This window comes from Phocoena phocoena, chromosome 3, assembly GCF_963924675.1.
Source record: "Phocoena phocoena chromosome 3, mPhoPho1.1, whole genome shotgun sequence".
In the NCBI taxonomy this organism is placed as follows: Eukaryota; Metazoa; Chordata; class Mammalia; order Artiodactyla; family Phocoenidae; genus Phocoena; species Phocoena phocoena.
In genome coordinates, this window is record NC_089221.1 from 36,268,927 (window position 1) to 36,290,923 (window position 21,997).

A 21,997-nucleotide genomic window follows, 5' to 3' on the forward strand; every position below is an offset into this window, starting at 1 on the left:
TGGACCACCAGGTAAGTCCTCTTACAACTTACTTTAATTTAAAGCTTCCTAAATTGTTCCTGATATCCTTCTTTTCCAATATAATCAGATTATACTCTTGCAGTGACACTAACCTTCCTAAGGCTCTTTCTTCCTGTCATTTTTCCATATAGGAACTTGTAATTCTATGAAGTCTGAATTCCTCTATTGATTACAAGGTCTATTCCTATCCATCAGAGTCACACTACACCCAAGCAGGTAAGTGTCTGCTCTATAAAAACTAACTTCTTACTATCTCCACAAGCCAAAATACCCTTTTTTACCTCTGCCCTTGCTTCCTCCCTAAAATGTCTTAATTTCCCTAAATATTCCTTCGGAGCCCAGTTCTAGTCCCCTACACACTGAAAGGCACACAGGAGGGACTGAAATCTTGCTTTATTTGTTGATTTATCAATTAATTTGGGGGAGGCAATTAATATAATAGAAATTTTTTAAAAATCAACTTTTCCTGAAAGCTTGTTATGTTAGTCAACATTTTATTTCCTTTAATATTACTAAGATAAAAAAAATATATCTAAATTTTTCCATAAAGTTTTCAGGATGAATTTATTACACTAAAAGAGTCACCCATTTTGATATGAAGTTTTCAAATCTTCAGATGAAATATACTATGATGAAATGTAATAAATGAGATATCCAATTAAAGATATTTTCAAGATTTAAGCTATCAAAACATCATAGGAGTTAAATATATTTAACTAAGAGAAAGTTTTTTTGTGAAAAAGAGTCAGTTTACCTTTTAACATTTAAATTTTTGAGAATTACTTGGCTCTTCTACACAGATTAAGTTTAAAATAAATACAAATACCAGTTTTCTTCCGGAACAGAAGATGAAGGATGTGTAGGCATTTCTTTCTGACTAGTCTGGGTCAGTCTTCTGCACCATGATATTACTGTTGTCACATATCTAGATTGAATACATTAAGACCGATGTTTGAAAAACGAACTTGTAGAATATTTATAAAAGCATTTAAAAATTGGAAAAATCATTAAGACGGTTTGGGAAAAAAGAATAAAGAAAAAATTCTAAAGTAGGGCAATTTTTAAATCGTTTTCATTGGAAAAAGAAAAAGCAAGTTTTTCTCATTCATCAGGAATAAAATGATTTACTCACATATATGATTAATAAAGATGAGATTTAAGAATCAGAACACAGGTTAACACTTGGATTTCATTCAAAGTTCTAATACCTAAATTCTCCTTTTAGTTTTTCAAAGTAAAATGAATTTCATTAAATTTTATCATGAAAATGTCTTTACACACAAGACTAAGTGAGCATTTGCTTTCTAAAATTTAAACCAGAACACACCTGTTAATGCACACACACACACATCCAGAATTACATATAACTCATCAAACACACAAAACAAGTATCAAGTTCAATAAAATGAATGATTTGGAGTGACTGGCTGAAATAAATAGTTAATGTTTGCTAAACAGACACTATCTTTTGAGGCAAATTATTCAAACTAGCAATGAATGTTGGAGCATTTAAACCAAAATGCAATAACTCCCAACAGAAAAATAAATTCAAGAGGTAAAAAAAGGAATTGCTTTGTGAACATCCTCAAGTAAAATCACTAACATGTCAAGAACATCACAAAGAGAATGATTATTATAACAAATTACATAAGCCAAAGAGAAAAAGTATATTCATAAAAAGCTGATTTCAAGAATCTTCTCCATTTTAAGAATAATCGTTAGCTAGTTTGTTATATTTCACTCTACAGAAATAATACATAAGTTTAGTTATTTGTGGCTGTAAGCCTTAGTTTAAATTGGTTAGGGGATTAATTAGTTAACTGGTTAACACAGCTGACCACAGTCCAACCTCCACAGCAAGCCAGTTATATCTATAACACATTTCTTTTGAAAAATCACTAGAATACAAATGGAAATGATTAAAGCTGACCTGATCTATTTAGTTATGCTAGAGACCAATATAACTGTAAACCCTGAAACCTGCTGAGGAATTCCCTGGAGGTCCAGTGGTTAAGACTCCGCGCTTCCACTATAGGGGGCGTGAGTTCGATCCCCAGTCAGGGAACTAAGATCCCACAAGCCACACGGTATGGCCAAAAAAACAAAAGCAAAAACAATGCAGCTACTGAAACTCGCTGAAATGACTTTATGCATTTTCCACATGGAAAAACTAAAAATATATACAACATTTAAATAATGTTTTTATGCTTCCTCTCTGTCTAAAATAATGTTTTTATGCTTCCTCTCTGTCTAATTTACTAACATGAAATTATTTTTTAAATTGCTTTCCAGTACCTTTCATATGGTCCAGGGTGTTGAATCTGAAATAACTGATTTTGTCCATCAGGAAAAGCTAACTTACACCAACCTAAATTGAGACCTCGATTTACCTTAAGAAGCAAGGAGGAAAGGTAAGTTTTAGTATTCTAGAACTGAAAAACAAAACCTTCTTTTAAATTAATTTTCAGTAAAAAAAAAAAAAAAAAAAAAAAAAAAAGAAGTAGATGAATCATTAAAACTTTATTTTGACTAACTTAAAAGTTTTATTTTACATGGGATATGGGTATTATTTAACCACCACCCTTATATAGATAATTATCAAAAGAACAAAAATACTAGTCCCTCTCTCTATAATGAGTTACCTTTATAAAAATGACGATTTGTCACACCTTTCTGATTTCTGCTAGGAAATCCAATGAGATCAGTAAAGCCTCTTGACAGATTTTATACTTCAAAAAATAGAGATACTGTGGTACTTCATTTTCTTTGTACTATTTCCACAGATTAAAAATAAATAAATAAATAATAGATTTCAGTCTGAAGTATAATTACCTGTCTCTTTTCAGTAAGAGAGCTGAAATTCCAATTCAGGGTTAGAGTAATGCCATCTAAAAAGACAGCATGTACTTTGTCATCAGAGTATGCAAGAAATCTTCCCACGTTGGGTATGAACGATTCTCTCAAAAGCAAAGGCAGTATATTGCTATTATTTATCCCAGGTACCTAAAACCAGAAAATAAAAATAGCAGGAAAGACAGTTATCCACTAATAAAATTGAAATGATTAATGAACACTGAGGCAACTTCACATTCTCATTCAGAAGTTGAATATTGTAGAACCCTTATGGATGTTTTGACTTCTCCAGAAGTGGCTACCCAAAAGAGTCTATTGTAAGCAGATTAAGTACTAATACCTTTGGAAAGTCACCATTCTGCTGAACTTTACATAGAAAATAGACAAAGATTAGGAACTACAGCAACATATAGGTTTATAATCAAAGCAGTATAGATACAGAAATCAAGGTCTGAGAATCACTTCCTCCAAGTCAGCATTAAAAAAAATTTACTTTTACAGTTATGGAAATAGAATGAATACTGTAATGTTTCAAAATAACTATGTTTTCACATACTTCAAATCCAATCAATTCCCCTGTCCTCCCCCTCTAAGAAAAAAGAAACAACAAACTACATACAGTAAAAGTATAACATAAAAGCCCAGTTTTGCAGTGTTTATCTATTAAATGGATTTTTTAAATAAACCAGTATTAATATTACAAAGACTTTCTCACATGACTTAGATGAAAGTAATTTGAACTTATATGTATGTATACAAATAATAAAGCAATTAAAAATATCTTGCTTTTAAAATAATTTAAGATACCATTTTCCAGCAGCATATATGATAGTTATGGCTTAAAGAAAGCTTCATCTTGGCACAATGCTGAAGAATTCTGTCAACAAGAAAAATACTACTTAAACATTTGCAAATAATGTCATTTTCCAATTCTAGCAACCCATTCTCACTGCTATACAACATTTTAGGCAAGTAACTCGTTGCCACAAAAATACGTTTGGACCTCTTTCTTCCTTAAGCCCCTAGAAGGGAACTACTACTGTTGCTTCCCTTTGTGCTAATCTTACATAATTAAGGTTATTCCTCTATTTTTTAGCAATGAAATGACTCCAAATGGAGAGGATTTTCAGAATTTGCTCCTTTTTAAGAAGTGACAGATTCACAGCACCTGAAAGGTTTAGCATAGTCTAAGAGTGGTGGGGATGTGAATCAACTGTCCCTAGAAAATCAAATGACCAGTTCTGCTCCTTCAAATCTACTTTAGAAGTTGCTTAAACATAAGTTTATAAAACAAATAATTTAATTCAACAATCCACTTTCATTCCTCTCGGTGCCACAGACTTATTAATGAATTAAAAAACATATGAATCAAAGAACCAAACTACAGTTCACCTTCTGTTCATTCTCAGAAATCGTTATTACTCCTAGGATAATAAAGAAGTATGAAAATTCAAATGTATCATCAAATCTTCAACTTGATTCCAAGGAACAATAATGATGCCACACTTACCTAGAGAAAAGGCACTTATTTTCTTCCAGCAGCTGCTTGCCATATGTGGATGTTTCTCCATATTTAACTTCAAATTTCAAAGCCAGAAGTACTTTTTTTAAAAAAATAATTGGGATTTTCTTGTTGCTGTTGTTTTAATCTTTATTTATTTATTTGGCTGTGCCGGGTCTTGGTTGTGGCACAAGGGATTTTTGTTGTGGTATGTGGGATCTTTAGCTGCGGCATGCAGGATCTTTTAGTTGTGGCATGCAAACTCTTAGTTGCAACACGTGGGATCCAGTTCCCTGACCAGGGATTGAACCTGGGCCCCCCTGCATTGGGAGTGTGGTAGCCACTGGACCACCAGGGAAGTGCCAAGAAGTACTCTTATAATGACATTGTGATCACTTTATTTTATAAATGATGAGACCAGAAAAGTTGACAGATTTTACTAAAGACATTTCCACTGTACCCACCAATTCTTAATCTTATCCAAACCACTAGAAAATGTATCAAGTTTCTCAGACACATAACACTTGATTCAGCTGAACATGAAGCACTTACCTGGTTGCCTGTTTAATTACAGAACAAACAGAAAATGGACTTCCTGGTCTATCTGGAGGAAGGTTATTTACTGAATAAGTTTTCTCTTCTCTCTGAAAATTAGTTTAAAATTTTAAAAAAGATTCAATAATAAATATTGGCCATTATTACTTAGCTATTTTTTCCCCTTAAAATATATATTTATACAGTGAAAAGGCAAGCAGTTATTTTAAGTTAATCAACAGCCCATAAAAGGTAACTTTAAAAGGTATTTTATGATGCTTTTCCATTTTCCCTTTTTTTTTTAAAAGTCTAGAATTCCTCCTATCAAAAGTTATCCTACTCAAAAATTACATTCTAATAGCCTATAACTTACTGCTCAATTTAAATCTTGGCTGTACTCAAATTAACAAACTAATTTCCCTGTGCATTAACAGGAAACCTACCATAAGCCCCTTTTTCCCTTTAGACAGAAAAAAAAAAAGAAGAAGAAGGTGGCTAAATTGGCTTAAAAAACTGTTTTAATTACTATTTTAACTGAATGACTATATCATTTTGTTATATTTTATTAATGGAAGAACAATTGCTAGTTTGTGTAAGACAATATTATTATTTACAAGCTCAACTTCTTGAATTAGGAAAAAATGTTGTTTTGTTATTCCCTCTGAATTTCCTCTTTCTGAGACTCTTTCATGCTAGTGTTTACCAGGACTCTGTCTCCAGCCTTCTCTTCTGATTTCCCGGTTTCTTCTTGGGTAATCCCAGGAGGGTCCAAAACTGTGTTCATAATAAATATCACAACAGCAACAACTAACATTTATTAAACAGATGATACTATGTGCTAGGTGCTATGCTATGTAGTTTACAAAGGATTATCTCATTTACTCCTCAAAATAATCCTGAGAGATATGAACTATTAATGTCTATTTTTTAGATAAGGAAACTGAGGCTTGAGGGCTAAGTATTAGTAGAGGTCTGAATTGAACCACAAGAGAGTGTTGCCCATACTCTACCATCAGTGACAGAAAATAAGCTTCAAAGTCAGAGCTGTATTCAAATCACAGGTGTGCCATTTACTATTATAATGATGGAAAGGTTATACAAACTTGTGTTAAGTCTCAGTGCCTACAACCTATGAAATGGGGATACTACCTACCATCCACATTGTCCTGAGGATTAATGAAATAATACATATATAAAGCAACTGGGACAGAATTTAGTCTATAGTATGGTACTCAAAAAATAGTCTCTCCTCTTTTATCCTGGACTGTAGACTTGAATATCTAAATCTCTACCGGATATCACAAAGACATTTCAACTTCAACATGTCAAAATGAAATTACCTTCCCTTCAAAATCTGCATTTTTTTCCCCTCTCTCCTACTTCATATTTACCTCTGGTATGTCAATCATTACATGTTATTCCCTCTTCCTAGAACTCAGCTCCCTCCCTCCATCACCTCCCTTTGTCTGACTAACTCCTACTTTTCCTTCAGCGTCAGGGAAGCCATTAAGGAGGTCCCATATGCTAGGTGAAATCCCCTAGTTATGTCTACAAGCACAGAAAACCTCTATTCCTGCTTCTTGGTTTCCATTACAATTTCAATTTAATGTTTTATACTTAATGTTGGTCTTCTCTGCTAGAACGAAGCTTCGTGAAGGTAGGGGCTGAATCTGTTTTGCTGACCTCTGTATCCTCAGCATTTATTAGCACAGTGGGCTAAGTCACATGGTAGGCACTCAAAATATCACACCTTAATTATTTATGTCCTTATCTGTCAGATACTGAGTCCCTCGAAGGTTCTTGTCTTTTTCCACTGCCTAATTTCATCAATTCTAAAATGCTTATTTTTCACAATTTAACCTCTCTGAAATAAAGATGCATCTTACAATTAAGAGTTTCTTTCAATTACTATCAGGCAGATGGGACTGAACTATAATAGAATTTAAATCTTCTATGGAAATCTCTTGGTAAGTTCAAAAAATGCCATCATCAATACACTTCAGGTTTAAAAAATTTTTGGTTTAATCCAGTGCCTGGTACCACCACTCACTGATTAATTCAATAACTTGGCATCATTTTCAACTCCTTCCTCATCCCCAATATCCCGTTCAGTCATTTGTTCTGTCTCCTTAATATCTCTTGGGTCCATTCTTATCTTTCCATTCTCATTACCACTGCCTGGCCCTCATACTTCCTTTTCTGCACTACTATACATGTCTTCTAACTGGTTCTACAGCTTGAAGTGCCACTGCTTCCCCATCTCAGTTCATCTTCCTCTGAAAAGACCTAACAAAAATATGATGTCACTTCCCTACTTAAATCCTTCAGTGGCTCTCCAAAAGCAATAGGGTTTCTCATGCTCCATTAATGAACTGGCTCAACTTGGTCTAATCTCTTCTGTGGACATTTCCCCCACCATTCTACCTCTGTTTTAGTCTACTACAGCCTACCACAGCATTTTCATTTCCTTCAACATTCCAAACTGGCCCCAGATTCTTGCCTCCAGTTAGATGACATTTATCTACTGTTCTGTGTACTAGCAAAATAGTGTGCTGAAGAAGACAAGGCTTACCTCTAGGTGGGTTAGTTAGTAAACAAACATTGATCAATATGAAAATGTCACAAAGTACTAAATGCCAAGAAGAAAAAAAGAGGAGGGTACCTTGATAGGGAGTGTCATAGGTAGCTTCTTTAAGCTGGATAGTCAGGAAAAGCTTCCTTGAGGAGGTGTCATTTAAATAGAAATTCTAATGACAAAAGGCCAGCCATGCAAAGAGTTGAGCAAGAACAGTGTTCCCTTAGCTATATGCTCCTCTAACAACCATCCCTCTTTTGCATAACTCCTCCTGCCATGTCTTCCTCCAGAAGGCTTTCCCAGAGCCTCCTAAACAGGGTCAGGTACCCTTCCTTATGTGGACCCAAAGCACCAAGTGTTTATCTCTATGGAAGCACTTACACTGTCAGTCCCTGTCAATCTTTCCTCTTTAAATTTTTAATTATACAAGCAATGATGATACATTACTACATTTTGGGGGGAGGAAGAGTTCAAAAATATAAGATTTCAGCCCCTCCCGACTCTTCCTCCCTCACAAAATCCCAGATTCCTCCCCAAAAGTAACCACTTCAGTTTAGTTTTTATCTGCCCAGATCTTTCCCTGTGCATTTACATGTGTATTATATACAGTAATATAATTGGGTTTGGGGTTTGTTTTTTGTTCTTTACACAGAAGATATCATTGTACATCTTCTCATGCAAACTTTTTTTTCACTCAACAGCATTTTGGAGATCTTTCAGTATCTGTCTTTCTATGCGTCTACATCTTCCTCATTCTTTTAAACTGCTTCCAACATTCCCACGACCTGATCACCACAGCTTATTTCACCATTTTCTACTGATGAACATTTAGATTACTTGCAGTTTTTCGCTACTACAAACAAGACCACAGTCCACATCCTTGGCCATGCTTCTTTGTATATATGTGCTCATAGTTTTCTAGGATAGATACCTTAGAAGCAGAATTTCTAGCCAATTTTACTTGGTATTATCAAGTTGACCTTCATAAAGGCTGAATCAATTTACACTCCAATCAACAGTATGAAAGCACCCCTTTCCCCCATACCTTTGCTGGCAGTAGATATTGTCAACCTTTTGACAATTTGATGAGTGAAAAATATTATATCATTGTTATTTTAATCTGCATTTCTTTGATGCAAGTAGTAAAGTTGAACATGTTTTCAAATACTATGGGTTACATGGCATAATCATTCTTATCCTTTGCTCATTTTTCTGTTAGGTTTTTTTCTGGTCTTTTTATTAATGATTTATAGTGTACAAGATTTTCTTCCAGGCCTTTGTCTTTTTTACTTTAATTTAACAAAAGTTAAATATTTAAAATTTAACATACATTTAAAAATTTCAAGCTGATCAAACTTTTCTTTATGCCTTCTGGTTTTGTGTATTGTACTTAAGAAGGCCTTCCCTATCACAACACTATAAACACTGTCCTTCTATTTTCTTTTAATAAATATAAAGTTTGGTTTCTTACATTTAGCCCTTTAATCCACCTGGAATTTATTTTGGAATATGGGTTAAAGTAAGGAGCAAACAATTTTACTCCCAAAAGAAAGCAAATTGTTTCTAAATCTTTTCACTCAAGTAGACAGAGAAGAATGAATGTGTTGCTCACTGGGTTCTGAGTGTGTAAAGCCCAAAGCAGTCCACCACAAAGGCACAACTAACTTGCCTGGAAGTTTTGTTTTATCTCCAAAGCACATGTGATATGTTTGCTTCAGTATAAAAATTATCATCCCCTCCCCACGACACCTTTGAGTAAAACTGAAGCTCCAGGAAGATGTTCTGTATTTGCCTTGTAGTTTTTTGAACTCTCGATACATAGCAGTCAGTAGTGTGGATGTATATGCATACCCATTCTATTTGCCTGTTTACTGAATCATCTCATGCACTACACACATGCGTGCACACACACACACACACACACACACACACACACACTACTGGTCATGCTTTCATCTCATTTGCCTGTTTGCCTGACTGACTGACTACTAGACTGTGAACTCTTGACTGCAAGAATGCTTCATCTTTACCCAGTGCTTAACAGAGTGCCTGCCTATGAATGTTCAATTAATATTTATTGAATAAATACTTTCCTACAAATAGACTTCAGCAGGGAATCTGCTCTAATATATGCTAAAATATTTATGAATAAAATGATACTTGGGATTTACTTAAAAATAAATAGGAAGTGGGGGGGCAGTGGGAAGTATAGATGGAACAAGCTGGGTAATGGGTACATGAAGGTCTGTTACGCCAGTCTTTCTGCTTTTGCATATGTTTGAAATTTTCCCTAGTTAAAAAAAATCTGCTCTAGTTTTAAGTCTTCTTCCTAGCAACCGTGATAATCTTATCACTCAAATACTCTGTAATAGAGAAAGAAAACGTATTATGTTCCATCCTGCGAAGCAAAGCTGTGTGATACTATAGTAATCCCTATAAAAGGGTGGATTTCAAATGTCAGACTGGGAACAAGCAAATATAGACTATTAACAAAATTTCCACATGATTACATTTTGGTCTGATATATTAAATAGATCATGTTATGTTTCACTGTTTTCAACAACAGAACGATCCTGTTCAATGTTCTAATTGTATATGAAGATTTAGGAGTTAAGAGGTGTTTTAAATATGCAAGCAATTGTATGTGGAGAGAAAAGAATGTGCTTTTTAATATGCAAATATTAATTCAAAGAAGTATACTGATTCCAAATAATATTGCTGGTTTCAGTGTTTCCTATTGATAAATTCTATGACAGAAGAAATTTAATTTCTGATTTAAAAACAAACTGCTTAGGCAAATGGATGACAGAATACTGGATGAGAATACAGCAAAAATAAGGCAGTTAGTAATTACTGTGCCAATGCTGGCAGTAAGATGATATTAATTCTCTAGACTAAGAAGTAGTAGCAAGAAATTTTATAGAAGATCAAATTTCCCATATATATATATATATATATATATATATATATTCAGAATTATTTATAAACAGCCATGTACCAAAAATCTTGAGCTGAGACCTCATTGTCAACCTACCTCTTCTGATCCTTCTTGAATGGAACAATATATAAAATAGTTTCCCAAATAAGCTCCTTCTGATTTGAAAACAGATCCATCTCCAGGATAAACCTCTATTGAGTTCATATTTTTGTGGTTAAGTCTAAGGAAAAGAAATAATCATTAAAAAAGTATTTTTCTCATTGAGATTAACATATAGATGATGGCAATCATATTAAAAAAAAAGGTAGTATGAGGGTTTTTTTTGCCTATCTAAAAAAAATGGATAATTTCATACTCTGCACATCAACCAGCTAAATTAATTTTTTTGAAAAAAATAAACAGAACATTCAGAATTGGTAAATGTATCTATTTCAACTAAGCTCAACTTCTAGAAGTCAGGCATCTTGTCTTATCATCCTGGTATCCCACTGCCACTCACAGTGGCGAGTACATTATAGTCATCAAAGCAATGCCCACTGCATAGGAGTTAAATATGACAACTCCAGAGCCTAAAAATAATATTATTCTGTAAAAATGAAACTAGTAGAATCAATACCTGATGGATGAGGTTAGCCATGTGTAAAAGGAGCCACCCCTAAGAGAAGGTGACTGTACCTGGAGCAGCCAGGTACAGTCAAGGTATTGGGTATATAATTTATAAAAACTTAAGCCAAGTCAATTTTATCGAAACATATATGAAGAACATATTGTCAGAAGGGGGTGGGTTTAGGTCTCATTTGTTTATTTTTGTTTTTATTTCCATTACTCTAGGAGACAGATCCAAAAAGATATCACTGCAACTTATCTTTTGAACACTCTTTGGAGTGTTCTGCCTATATTTCCCTCTAGGAGTTTTATGGTTTCCAGTCTTACATTTAAGTCTTTAATCCATTTTGAGTTTATTTTTGTATATAGTGTTAGAGAATGTTCTAATTTCATTCTTTTACATGTAGCTGTCCAGTTTTCCCAGCACCACTTATTGAAGAGACTGTCTTTTCTCCATTATATAGTCTTGCCTCCTTTGTCATAGATTAATTGACCAGAGGTGCGTGGATTTATTTCTGTGCTTTCTATCCTATTCCATTGATCTATATGTCTGTTTTTGTACCAGTACCATACTACTTTGATTACTGTAGCTTTGTAGTATAGTCTGAAGTCAGGGAGCCTGATTCTTCCAGCTCCATTTTTCTTTCTCAAGATTACTTTGGCTATTTGGGGTCTTTTGTGTCTCCATACAAATTTTAAGATTTTTTTGTTCAAGTTCTGTGAAAAATGCCATTGGTAATTTGATAGGGATTGCAATGAATCTGTAGATTGCCTTGGGTAGTATAGTCATTCTAACAATGTCAATGTTTCCAATCCAAGAACACGGTATATCTTTTCATCTGTTTGTGTCGTCTTCAATTTCTTTCATCAGTCTCTTACAGTTTTCGGAGTACAGGTCTTTTGTCTCCTTAGGTAGGTTTATTCCTAGGTATTTTATTCTTTTTGATCTGATGGTAAATGGAATTGTTTCTTTAATTTCTCTAAACCTAATTAAACTTAAAAGCTTTTGCACAGCAAAGGAAACCATAAACAAAACGAAAAGTCAACCTATGGACTGGGAGAATATATCTGCAAATGATGCTACTGACCAGGGATTAATTTCCAAAATATATAAACAGCTCACACAGCTCAATATCAAAAAAACAAACAACCCAATTAAAAAATGGGCAGAAGATCTAAATAGACATTTCTCCAAAGAAGACATACAGATGGCCAACAGGCACATGAAAAACTGCTCAACATTGCTAATTATTAGAGAAATACAAATCAAAACTACAATGAGGGTGCTTCCCTGGTGGCGCAGTGGTTAAGAGCCCGCCTGCCGATGCAGGGGACACGGGTTCGTGCCCTGGTCCAGGAAGATCCCACATGCCGCAGAGCGGCTGGGCCCGTGAGCCATGGCTGCTGAGCCTGTGCGTCCGGAGCCTGTGCTCCGCAACGGGAGAGGCCACAACAGTGAGAGGCCCGCGTACCACAAAAAAAACAAACAAAAAAACCCCTACAATGCGGTATCGCCTCACACCAGTCAGAATGGCCATCATCAGAAAGATCACAAATAACAAATGTTGGTGAGGATGTGGAGAAAAGGGAACCCTCCTACACTGTTGGTGGGAATGTAAATTGGTGTAGCCACTATGGAGAATAGTATGGAGGTTCCTTAAAAAACTAAAAATAGAGTTACCATATGATCCAGCAGTCCCACTCCTGGGTACATATCCAGAAAAGACGAAATCTCTAATTCGAAAAGATACATGCACCCCAATGTTCACAGTAGCACTATTTACAATAGCCAAGACATAGTAGCAACCTAAATGTCCGTTGACAGATGAATGGATAAAGAAGATGTGGTATGATATACAATGGAATACCACTTGGCCTTAAAAAAGAATGAAATAATGCCATTTGCAGCAATATGGATGGACCCAGAGATTATCATACTAAGTGAAGTAAGCCAGACAGAGAAAGACAAGTATCATATGATATCACTTACATGTGGAATCTTAAAAAACAAAACAAAACAAAACAAATGAACTTATTTGTAAAACGGAAATAGACCCACAGACATAGAAAAGAAACTTGTGGTTACCAAAGGGGAAAGGGCAGGAGGGATACACTGGGAGTTTGGGATTAACATATACACACTACTATATAAAAAATAGATAACCAACAGGGACCTACTGTATAGCACAGAGCACTATACTCAATATTTTGTAATAATCTCTAAGGGAAAAGAACCTGAAAAAGAATATATGTATATACATACACACACACATACATATATATATACACACACATACATATATATGTATAACTGAATCACTTTGCTGTACACCTGAAACTAACACAACATTGTAAATCAACTATACTTCAATAAAAATTTTTTTAAATAAAAGTAACAAATAAACACAAACAAAAAAAAAAGAGAAAGGGGTGGTTTTCATGGAGGAAAAGGAGACCCCAAAGAACAAAAATTTCACAGATCTCTTCTAGCATTATTTACAGAAGTGAAACTCTGAATCTAGCCAACACTAGTATTCCAGTCACTAGCGAGGTGTACTTTGTGGTAGAATAGGGATAATTCAATAGAATAGTGCAGACACAGAGGAGACATTCAGTGAATATTTGTGGCATGAATGGTGGCTGAAATCTCTTCTAGGCTAGCTAACTTCTCCTCTAATTCCATGCTCAACAGGCATCCTTCTGACGTGACTAATTCAGATGACTAGATCCCCTATTGCTTGGAAGGGGTATCCTAAATAACTGGCAAAATATTTCATTCACAAGTAAAACTAATTCCTCATTGGCTTTGGAGTTGTCACAAAAATCTTGTGAATATGGTTAATGTGAATTAGTCACAAGACATCTATGTGGACTAATAAAATTATTAATTAAATTTTATTCAGTTTTAATTAAATTTAAATTTAATTTAATTTAAATTTTATTAGTACACATAGAGATCTGTAAAACTCAGGGCCAAACACAGGAGAATGGTGGCCCCAGGCAAAACTGTACTCACGGGGGAGTCTATCCACAAGGGTAGTCCTATACCTTCTGTGACATTGCTAAATAGCTCCAAATGCAACACAAGTGCCTTACCTATAGGTAATACCCTTGTACCAAACCACTTTCACTAGTTCAGGATAGGAATATTCTTCTTCAACAAACTGTCTCTGTGAAAGTGAATCACAAAACTCCCACCTGTGAAGGACAAAATACAAGCTATTAATTCTGGTTGCCTAACGTAATTACCTTTAGAAGTGAACAGAACAGTGCTACTGTAGTAAGATTTATTTCTTGCTTAAGTCATTAGATCAAAGAAAAGTAAAAATTAATATGAAAGTGCATTAATGAAATTTAAAACTACAGTTGACCCTTGAACAACATGGGGGTTGAGGGCACTAACCCCAGTGCAGTAGAAAACCGAGTACTGTTATCTCTGCCTCAAAAACAAAGGAGTTTATAAATGACTCACCCAAGGGCAGGAAGCTGAAACAGTTTGGATAAAATCGGCACTCAAACCCTAGTTCTGTTGATTCCCCAAATTGTGATCTCTAATCGAACACAAACTTTCCCCCCATACTTAGTTCATTTAAAGATCTGAAAAATAAAAATACAGCATGATATTTATTGAAAAAATCTGTGTATAAGGGGACCCACACAGTTCAAATCCGTGTTGTCCAAGAGTCAACTGTAATCTTATTTTTCCATGTATTTTTCTTAGTATTTTTAATAATCTCACTATTGAATCTCAGCATAAATACATAAATTAAGTTTCACTAACCTTTAAAATTTAGGATTCAAACAATAAATATTTACTGAAATATCTATGGTGAGCCAGGCACTGTGCAATACACACTATGGATATGACACCCAAGAAAGCACACATGGTCCCTGCCCTCAATGGAGTTCTATCTAGCAGGGACATAAAGTAGTAGATACTGAACATAAAGAAAAGGGAATTACTGTATGCTATGGGATTGTATAGAGCCTAATCCAATCTAGGGACTTCAGAATAATGACCCTAAGGAAGAAAGGCTTATTTATGCTAAGACCTGAAAATGAGCATAAGTTAGTGAGCTGAGAGAGATGAAAGGAGTGTTCCTGGCATGGAAAGAGTAGGTGCCATGGTAAAAGAAAGCTTGGGCAAGAATTCTATGGACCGCAAGAAGTCCAGTTTAGCAAGAGTAGAGAAAGCAAGGGCAAGAGTGGTGAGGATTACAGACCCACGAAAAGACCATATAACAGAAGGCCTGTTAAGCCATGCCTAAGGATAATGGATTTCAATCAAGGCCAGTGGCAAGTTATTGAAAAACTGTTAATTTAGAAGCATAAATCTCTTTTGATGTGTACTTATAATACTGGAATTCCCAGTTCTAACTACATAATCATGACAAGGCTAAAAATCATTCCCATTTTTTGTTTCCAATAACAAATATGTACTCAGAAGACTACCTGGGATCATATCCCAATTCTACAAGCACTAGGTGTGAGACTGTGCTTGAGTTATTCAACATTTCTGTGTCTCAAGTTCCTCTACAAAATGGGGTTGATAATAGTACCTACCTCATGGGGTTACTATGAGGACAAAATAGGTAAAGTATAACCATGCCTGGCACAAAGTAAGTGCTCTGTGTTAGCTATTATCATTATTACTACATTACTTATACAGAGTTCATGTTACAAATCTATAACCATTAGGCTATTCATTTCTTAGTGAAGGTAAAAGTCTGTACCTAGCCATCCAGAAGCCTCTCCATGTTTATCCCTGTTGAAGATGGACATATTTACAGTCAGTTAACCAAAGACAAGGTGACCTCTGAAGCTATGGATGAAAGAAAGAACCCATGATCACACACGTCAGGTCCATGCTCCAGCAACAGAACTAACAGGTTCCACTGGGCAGCAGCGGATGCTTCCCAGGGCTCGCTCCCACAGAGCTCTGTGCCGTCACTTACCACACTTTAATAATCTTTTCAGTGATAGTGACCCTTACTAGACTCTAAGCTCCTAGAAAGCAGGGACTCTTCATCTCTACAGTCTCCATGCTTAACAAAGTACCCAGTGTAGTCAGCCTTCCACCAACATCCAATGCATGGATGTGAAGTTAAGAAATATAAGCAACACATTAGCCGGGGACATTATTTACTATCCATTACAAGCAAAGTTTTAGATCAATTGAACTTTCCTTATGAATGGTATCAGATGATTCCGAAAGAAAAATGATCCTTAGGTAGGTCTGGTTCTGACAAAAGCATTAGGACAAATAAGTCATTCTTCCATTACCTGTGAAGGTGTGGGACAGGACAGCTTAGTAACAGGGCCCTGGGAAGAACAGAAACTTCTTTTCCTCTTTCCTCAGAAACGTCAGAAGTTAAAATTCTCTTCTGGGTGATATCTGCATCAGTTCCAGACATATTGCTGATTTTATTATGAAAACGAAGTGCTAAAGACAAAGGATATTCCCATTCCTCCGGACAGGAGGCCACTGACCAGCACTGCTTTACCCATGTGTATACACACGTGTCTTTTGTCCCAGGTGAAGACAGCGCCTCCCTCCCTTCAGTTCCATTTACACAACTCTTCTCTAAAGGTTCTTTGGATTTCGTGATCTGATAATAAAGTTCATTTTCTTTATTCTTCAGTCTCTGTCCTGATAAACTTCCATATGTACAGATTTTGCCAGCTTTTTCAACTAGTTTGTCCTTTTTGGCTTTATTATTTTTTTCTGACAGTACTATAGATGAGTCCGGCTTCTGGCTTACTTTACACAAAAAATGTACTGTAAATTCATGCTGAAATTTGGGCAGGCAAAGGTATGCGTGACCATCTAAAGATGATATCTTCACGGTGCCACTCTGCATACATATCATGCCATCATCAGTATCAAGACCGGGCCATCTTACTTCTGAGATGTCAGTGAAGATACGCTGAGTTGAGGGGAGAAAAAGGGATGGTATTTTCTGTTAACAGTCCAATTTTTCCATACATTTGATACTTACATATTACTTAAGAAAGCTCTTAAAGTTTTGTGTTCTACTACCTAGAAAGAATGAAAAGTGTCAGCCTATATATGGTTTTCCAGAGAACACTTGATATTGTTAAGATTATTTCTTAGAAAAGTAGACATAAAACACACACACACACACACACACACACACACACACACTCTCTGACAAAAAGGACAGAAAAGAAGAAAAAGAAAAATCATCTTGGTTATATTTAATGTTAAACGTATTTTGATTTAAAGTGTACAATGCATCAGAGATAAATAGATTTGCAGCCCCTCTCCAAAAGTCTACTCTGAAAAAGAATATAAATGAGGGAAGACCAGCACTACTGTATGAAAAGCAATCATAACCTAAATGGTATGGAACCAGCATAACAATCACTGACAGAACAATTTAGAGAACACAGAAACAGACTCAACCGTATCTCAAAATGTTACATACGATAACATAAGTTTTTCAAAACAAGGGGGGAAAGGGAGAATTACATATTTAATAAATGGTACTGAAATTATTGAACAGCATTTGGGAAATGCTATCTCAAAGGATTATCACATGGACTAAATAGGATAACATGTATACGGTACTCGTCCTACATAGCACCAGGTACAGTACACACTAAATTCCGGGTGCCTTAAAGGGTAACATTTTAAAAAATCGAATTACTCAAAGGTTAACTGATCTGGACCAACAGCAAACAGATTCATAACAGGTAACAGTGCCTGTTGCATCTTTTCATATAAGATAAAAATGGCAAGTGTCACATAACAGTCTTTTAATCAGTTAAGCTTGCCAATTTACACATTTCACCTTCCATTTACATAAAACCTTAGATTTACGAAATACTGTCAAGAAAGCCTCGTAAATTTACAGTGCTATCTATGTGTACAGATGTTAGTGTGCTAAAATTAAGGGAAGTATTCATACCATTTGCAGCAACATGGATACAACTAGAGATTACTGTACTAAGTGAAGTAAGTCAGAAAGGGAAAGACAAATACCATACGATATCACATATATGTGGAATCTAAAGTGTGGCACAGGACTTCCCAGGTGGCGCAGTGGTTAAGAATCCACCTGCCAACGCAGGGAACACAGGTTCGAGCCCTGATCTGGAAAGATCCCACATGCCGCAGAGCAACTAAGCCCGTAAGCCACAACGACTGAAGCCCGCGCGCCTAGGGCCCGTGCTCCGCAACAAGAGAAGCCACCGCAATGAGAAGCCCACACACCACAACGAAGAGTAGCCCCTGCTCACCGCAACTAGAGAAGGCCCATACGCAGCAACGAAGACCCAACACAGCCAAAAATAAAACAAATAAATAAATAAATAAAAATAAATAAAATGTGGCACAAATGAACCTATCTACTAAACAGAAACAGACTCACAGACAGAGAGATCAGACTTGTGGTTGCCAAGGGGGTGTGTGGGGGAAGGGAGAGGTATGGACTGGGAATCTGGGGTTGGTAGATGCAAACTATTACATTTAGAATGGATAAACAACAAGGTCTACTGTATAACACAGGGAACTATATCCAATCTCCTGGGATAAGCCATAATGGAAAAGAATATTAACAAAAAGAATGTCGGGCTTCCCTGGTGGCGCAGTGGTTAAGAGTCCACCTGCCGATGCAGGCGACATGGGTTCGTGCCCCGGTCTGGGAAGATCCCACATGCCACGGAGTGGCTGGGCCCGTGAGCCATGGCTGCTGAGCCTGTGCGTCCGGAGCCTGTGCTCCGCAACGGGAGAGGCCACAACAGTGAGAGGCCCATGTACTGCAAAAAAAAAAAAAAAAAAAAAAAAATGTCTATATGTGTATAACTGAGTCACTTTGCTGTACAGCAGATTGGCACGACATTGTAAATCAACTATACTTCAATTAAAAAAATTATATAAAAAAAGTTAAGGGCAATAGTCATTGATGGCAAAGCTGCTTTATAAGGATGGTCAGTTCAGACAACTCTTTTCTCTAGAATTAGACAACCTAATGATCCTACTGCAGCATCAGCAGCAAGTTACGTAGTTTCAATGAATACTGCGTAACTACTCAAAAGATACAGTGGATGGACTTCCTTGGTGGCACGGTGGTTAAGAATCCACCTGCCAATGCAGGGGACACAGGTTTGATCCCTGGTCCGGGAAGATCCCACATGCTGTGAAGCAACTAAGCCCGTGCGCCACAACTATGGAGCCTGTGCTGTAGAGCCTGTGTGCCACAACTACTGAAGCCCATGCACCACAATTACTGTGCGCCACAACTACTGAAGCCTGCATGCCCTAGAGCCCATGCACTGCAAATACTGAGGCCACACGCTGCAACTACTGAAGCTCATGCGCCTAGAGCCTGTGCTGCCCAACAAGAGAAGCCACCGCCATGAGAAGCCTGTGCACCGCAACGAACAGTAGCCCCCGCCCACCGCAACTAGAGAAAGCCCGCGCACAGCAACAAAGACCCAATGCAGATGGGAAAAAAAAAAAAAGATACAATGGAAAAAATGGCCTTGTAAACTAAGTTATTAGCTTACAATTTTTCTTGACTCCTTTGCCATGAGACAATACAACAGAAAGTTACTCAGTAAGCAGGCAAGCATCATGACTGTAGCAGAAAGTGATTAAGAGACACAGTCTTCAGAGTCAGACAGACTGGGTTCAGATCCTGACTTTGCCACTTAGAAAAATTTCATGGACATATTAGGTAAACTCTCCGAGATTTAGTTCCCTCACCTGTAAAAAGGGGTTTGGTAGGTAGCCAATACACCTGGTTTTGATTGTTTGGACATCCATTTTGATCAACAGGTACCCATGCCATACTGGTGTTATTAAATATTTTTAATACTATTCCTAGTTCTTGGCACATAGTAAACCCTCAAGAAATGATGGTTATTATTACTCCTAGAAGTTCAAAATAGAATAAAATGTGTATACCCATAGGTAATTACACATCTGTACTACACATTAACAAATAACTACACATAAGCTACTTAAAATGGCCACAAAATTTGTTAATTTTTACACCTCTGAGAATCAATAAGTCACCAATCTGTAAAGTTCTGAGTATAATCCTCTTCTACAAAAAAAAAAGGCAGAGAGTCATCAAAAAATCTACAAACAATAAATGCTGGAGAGGGTGTGGAGAAAAGGGAACCCTCCCTGCACTGTTGGTGGGAATGTAAATTGATACAGCCACTATGGAGAACAGTATGGAAGTTCCTTAAAAAACTAAAAATAGAACTACCATACGAACCAGCAATCCCACTACTGGGCATATACCCTGAGAAAATCATAATCAAAAAGAGTCATGTGCCACAGTATTCATTGCAGCAGTATTTACAATAGCCAGGACATGGAAGCAACCTAAGTGTCCATTGACAGATGAATGGATAAAGAAGATGTGGTACATATGTACAATGGAATATTACTCAGCCATAAAAAGAAACGAAATTGAGTTATTTGTAGTGGGGTGGATGGACCTAGAGTTGGTCATACAGAGTGAAGTCAGAAAGAGAAAAACAAATACCGTATGCTAACACATATATACGGAATCTAACACATATATATGCTAACACATATAAATGGTTCTGAAGAACCTAGGGCAGGACAGGAATAAAGATGCAGACATAGAGAATGGACTTGAGGATGCAGGGAGGGGGAAGGGTAAGCTGGGACGAAGTGAAAGAGTGGCATGGACATATATACACTACCAAATGTAAAATAGATAGCTAGTGGGAAGCAGCCACCTAGCACAGGGAGATCAGCTCGGTGCTTTGCAACCACCTAGCGGGGTAGGATAGGGAGGGTGGTAGGGAGACGCAAGAGGGAGGGGATATGGGGATATACGTATATGTATAGCTGATTCACTTTGTTATACAGCAGAAACTAACACAACATTGTACAGCAATTATACTCCAATAAAGATGTTAAAGGAAAAAAAAAGGCAGAGAGAGAAACTATATAACTTCTGTGTCTCAATGTACAAAATATCAAAACACCCTAGTCTGTGGAAATATATAGGCCTATGTGTTTTATAGCAACATGTCTATGCTCAAAGTGTCATGAAGAAAAAGACTAAATATTAAAATACCTGTTTGTAATTACTTGTCCTCAAATATTTGTTTTAAAAATGAAGTTTAAAAAATATACCTTTTTCCTTTCAGAAGGTATGATGCTTTCAGATAAAAAAGGGCAAGTAGCAAAGGAGTTACGGAAATCTAGGGCTCGCTGTAGCTGCTCCTACAAAAAGAAATACAAAATAATTTTAAAAAATGATTTGAAAATCAATTTAGAATGACAGTAATCCGGAATCCTAACTACTTTCCATATTCTGGCCACCTCAACAATATTTTAGTATTAAAAAGAGTAGTTTTTGTGTCATCTTTACTTACTCGGTACGTGCTAATAACAAAGTGTGTCCTTTGGCGAATTCTTTCTGGTTGTTGTAAAGGATGTGCTGAAATAGGAGGTGCTTTTTCAAATAAAAATTCAGAGCCACAGGGAGAAAGCTGCAATCTGGAACCATCAACATATTGTACCTCCACTGAGTCATCTTCATAAAGTACTATTTGCACTTCAGCCGCCATTAATGTGACTATGGCTAAAATGTCCTTCCAAGGCAAAGGCTGAGGAAATAAGAAATACAGTAGCACCAAATAGTTCTCTTCATGTACAAAAGTTCTATCAAAATAAGTGAACATAAGCAAAACACAAAATTGCCATTGCATTTACTTTTGTTGAATGAAAAGTGATTATCTTGCTATACACACTTATGTGATCTGAATGCCTTCATTAACCCCAAGGGCTCTACTTCAGTGTGGAAGATAACTGAGAGGGAGATGGCCCACCAAGTTATAAATGCCCTTATCATTTTAGTAGCTTTACTTCTGAAGTTTAACTTCTGAAAATTGTATGCTCGGTATCTCATTTCAAATAACAAGCAAATTCCATCTTTGCAAAAAGAATACAGCA

At 36.3% G+C, this 21,997-nt stretch overlaps 1 protein-coding gene across 1 annotated transcript in view; it reads right to left on the minus strand.

The window, feature by feature from the left end:
* Positions 1-21,625, minus strand: part of C3H5orf34 (chromosome 3 C5orf34 homolog) — a 29,762-nt gene extending 8,137 nt beyond the window's left edge. The window contains exons 1-10 of the mRNA XM_065875050.1: positions 21,418-21,625; positions 21,176-21,265; positions 16,312-16,955; positions 14,125-14,226; positions 10,519-10,642; positions 4,928-5,019; positions 3,682-3,751; positions 2,854-3,024; positions 2,317-2,411; positions 848-946 (exon numbers count right to left, since the gene is read on the minus strand). Coding sequence (XP_065731122.1) covers positions 848-946; positions 2,317-2,411; positions 2,854-3,024; positions 3,682-3,751; positions 4,928-5,019; positions 10,519-10,642; positions 14,125-14,226; positions 16,312-16,955; positions 21,176-21,265; positions 21,418-21,612 — 1,682 coding nt within the window. The 5' untranslated portion in view covers positions 21,613-21,625. The remainder of the gene's footprint in view (positions 1-847; positions 947-2,316; positions 2,412-2,853; positions 3,025-3,681; positions 3,752-4,927; positions 5,020-10,518; positions 10,643-14,124; positions 14,227-16,311; positions 16,956-21,175; positions 21,266-21,417) is intronic.
* Between the last annotated feature and the right edge of the window lie 372 nt (positions 21,626-21,997).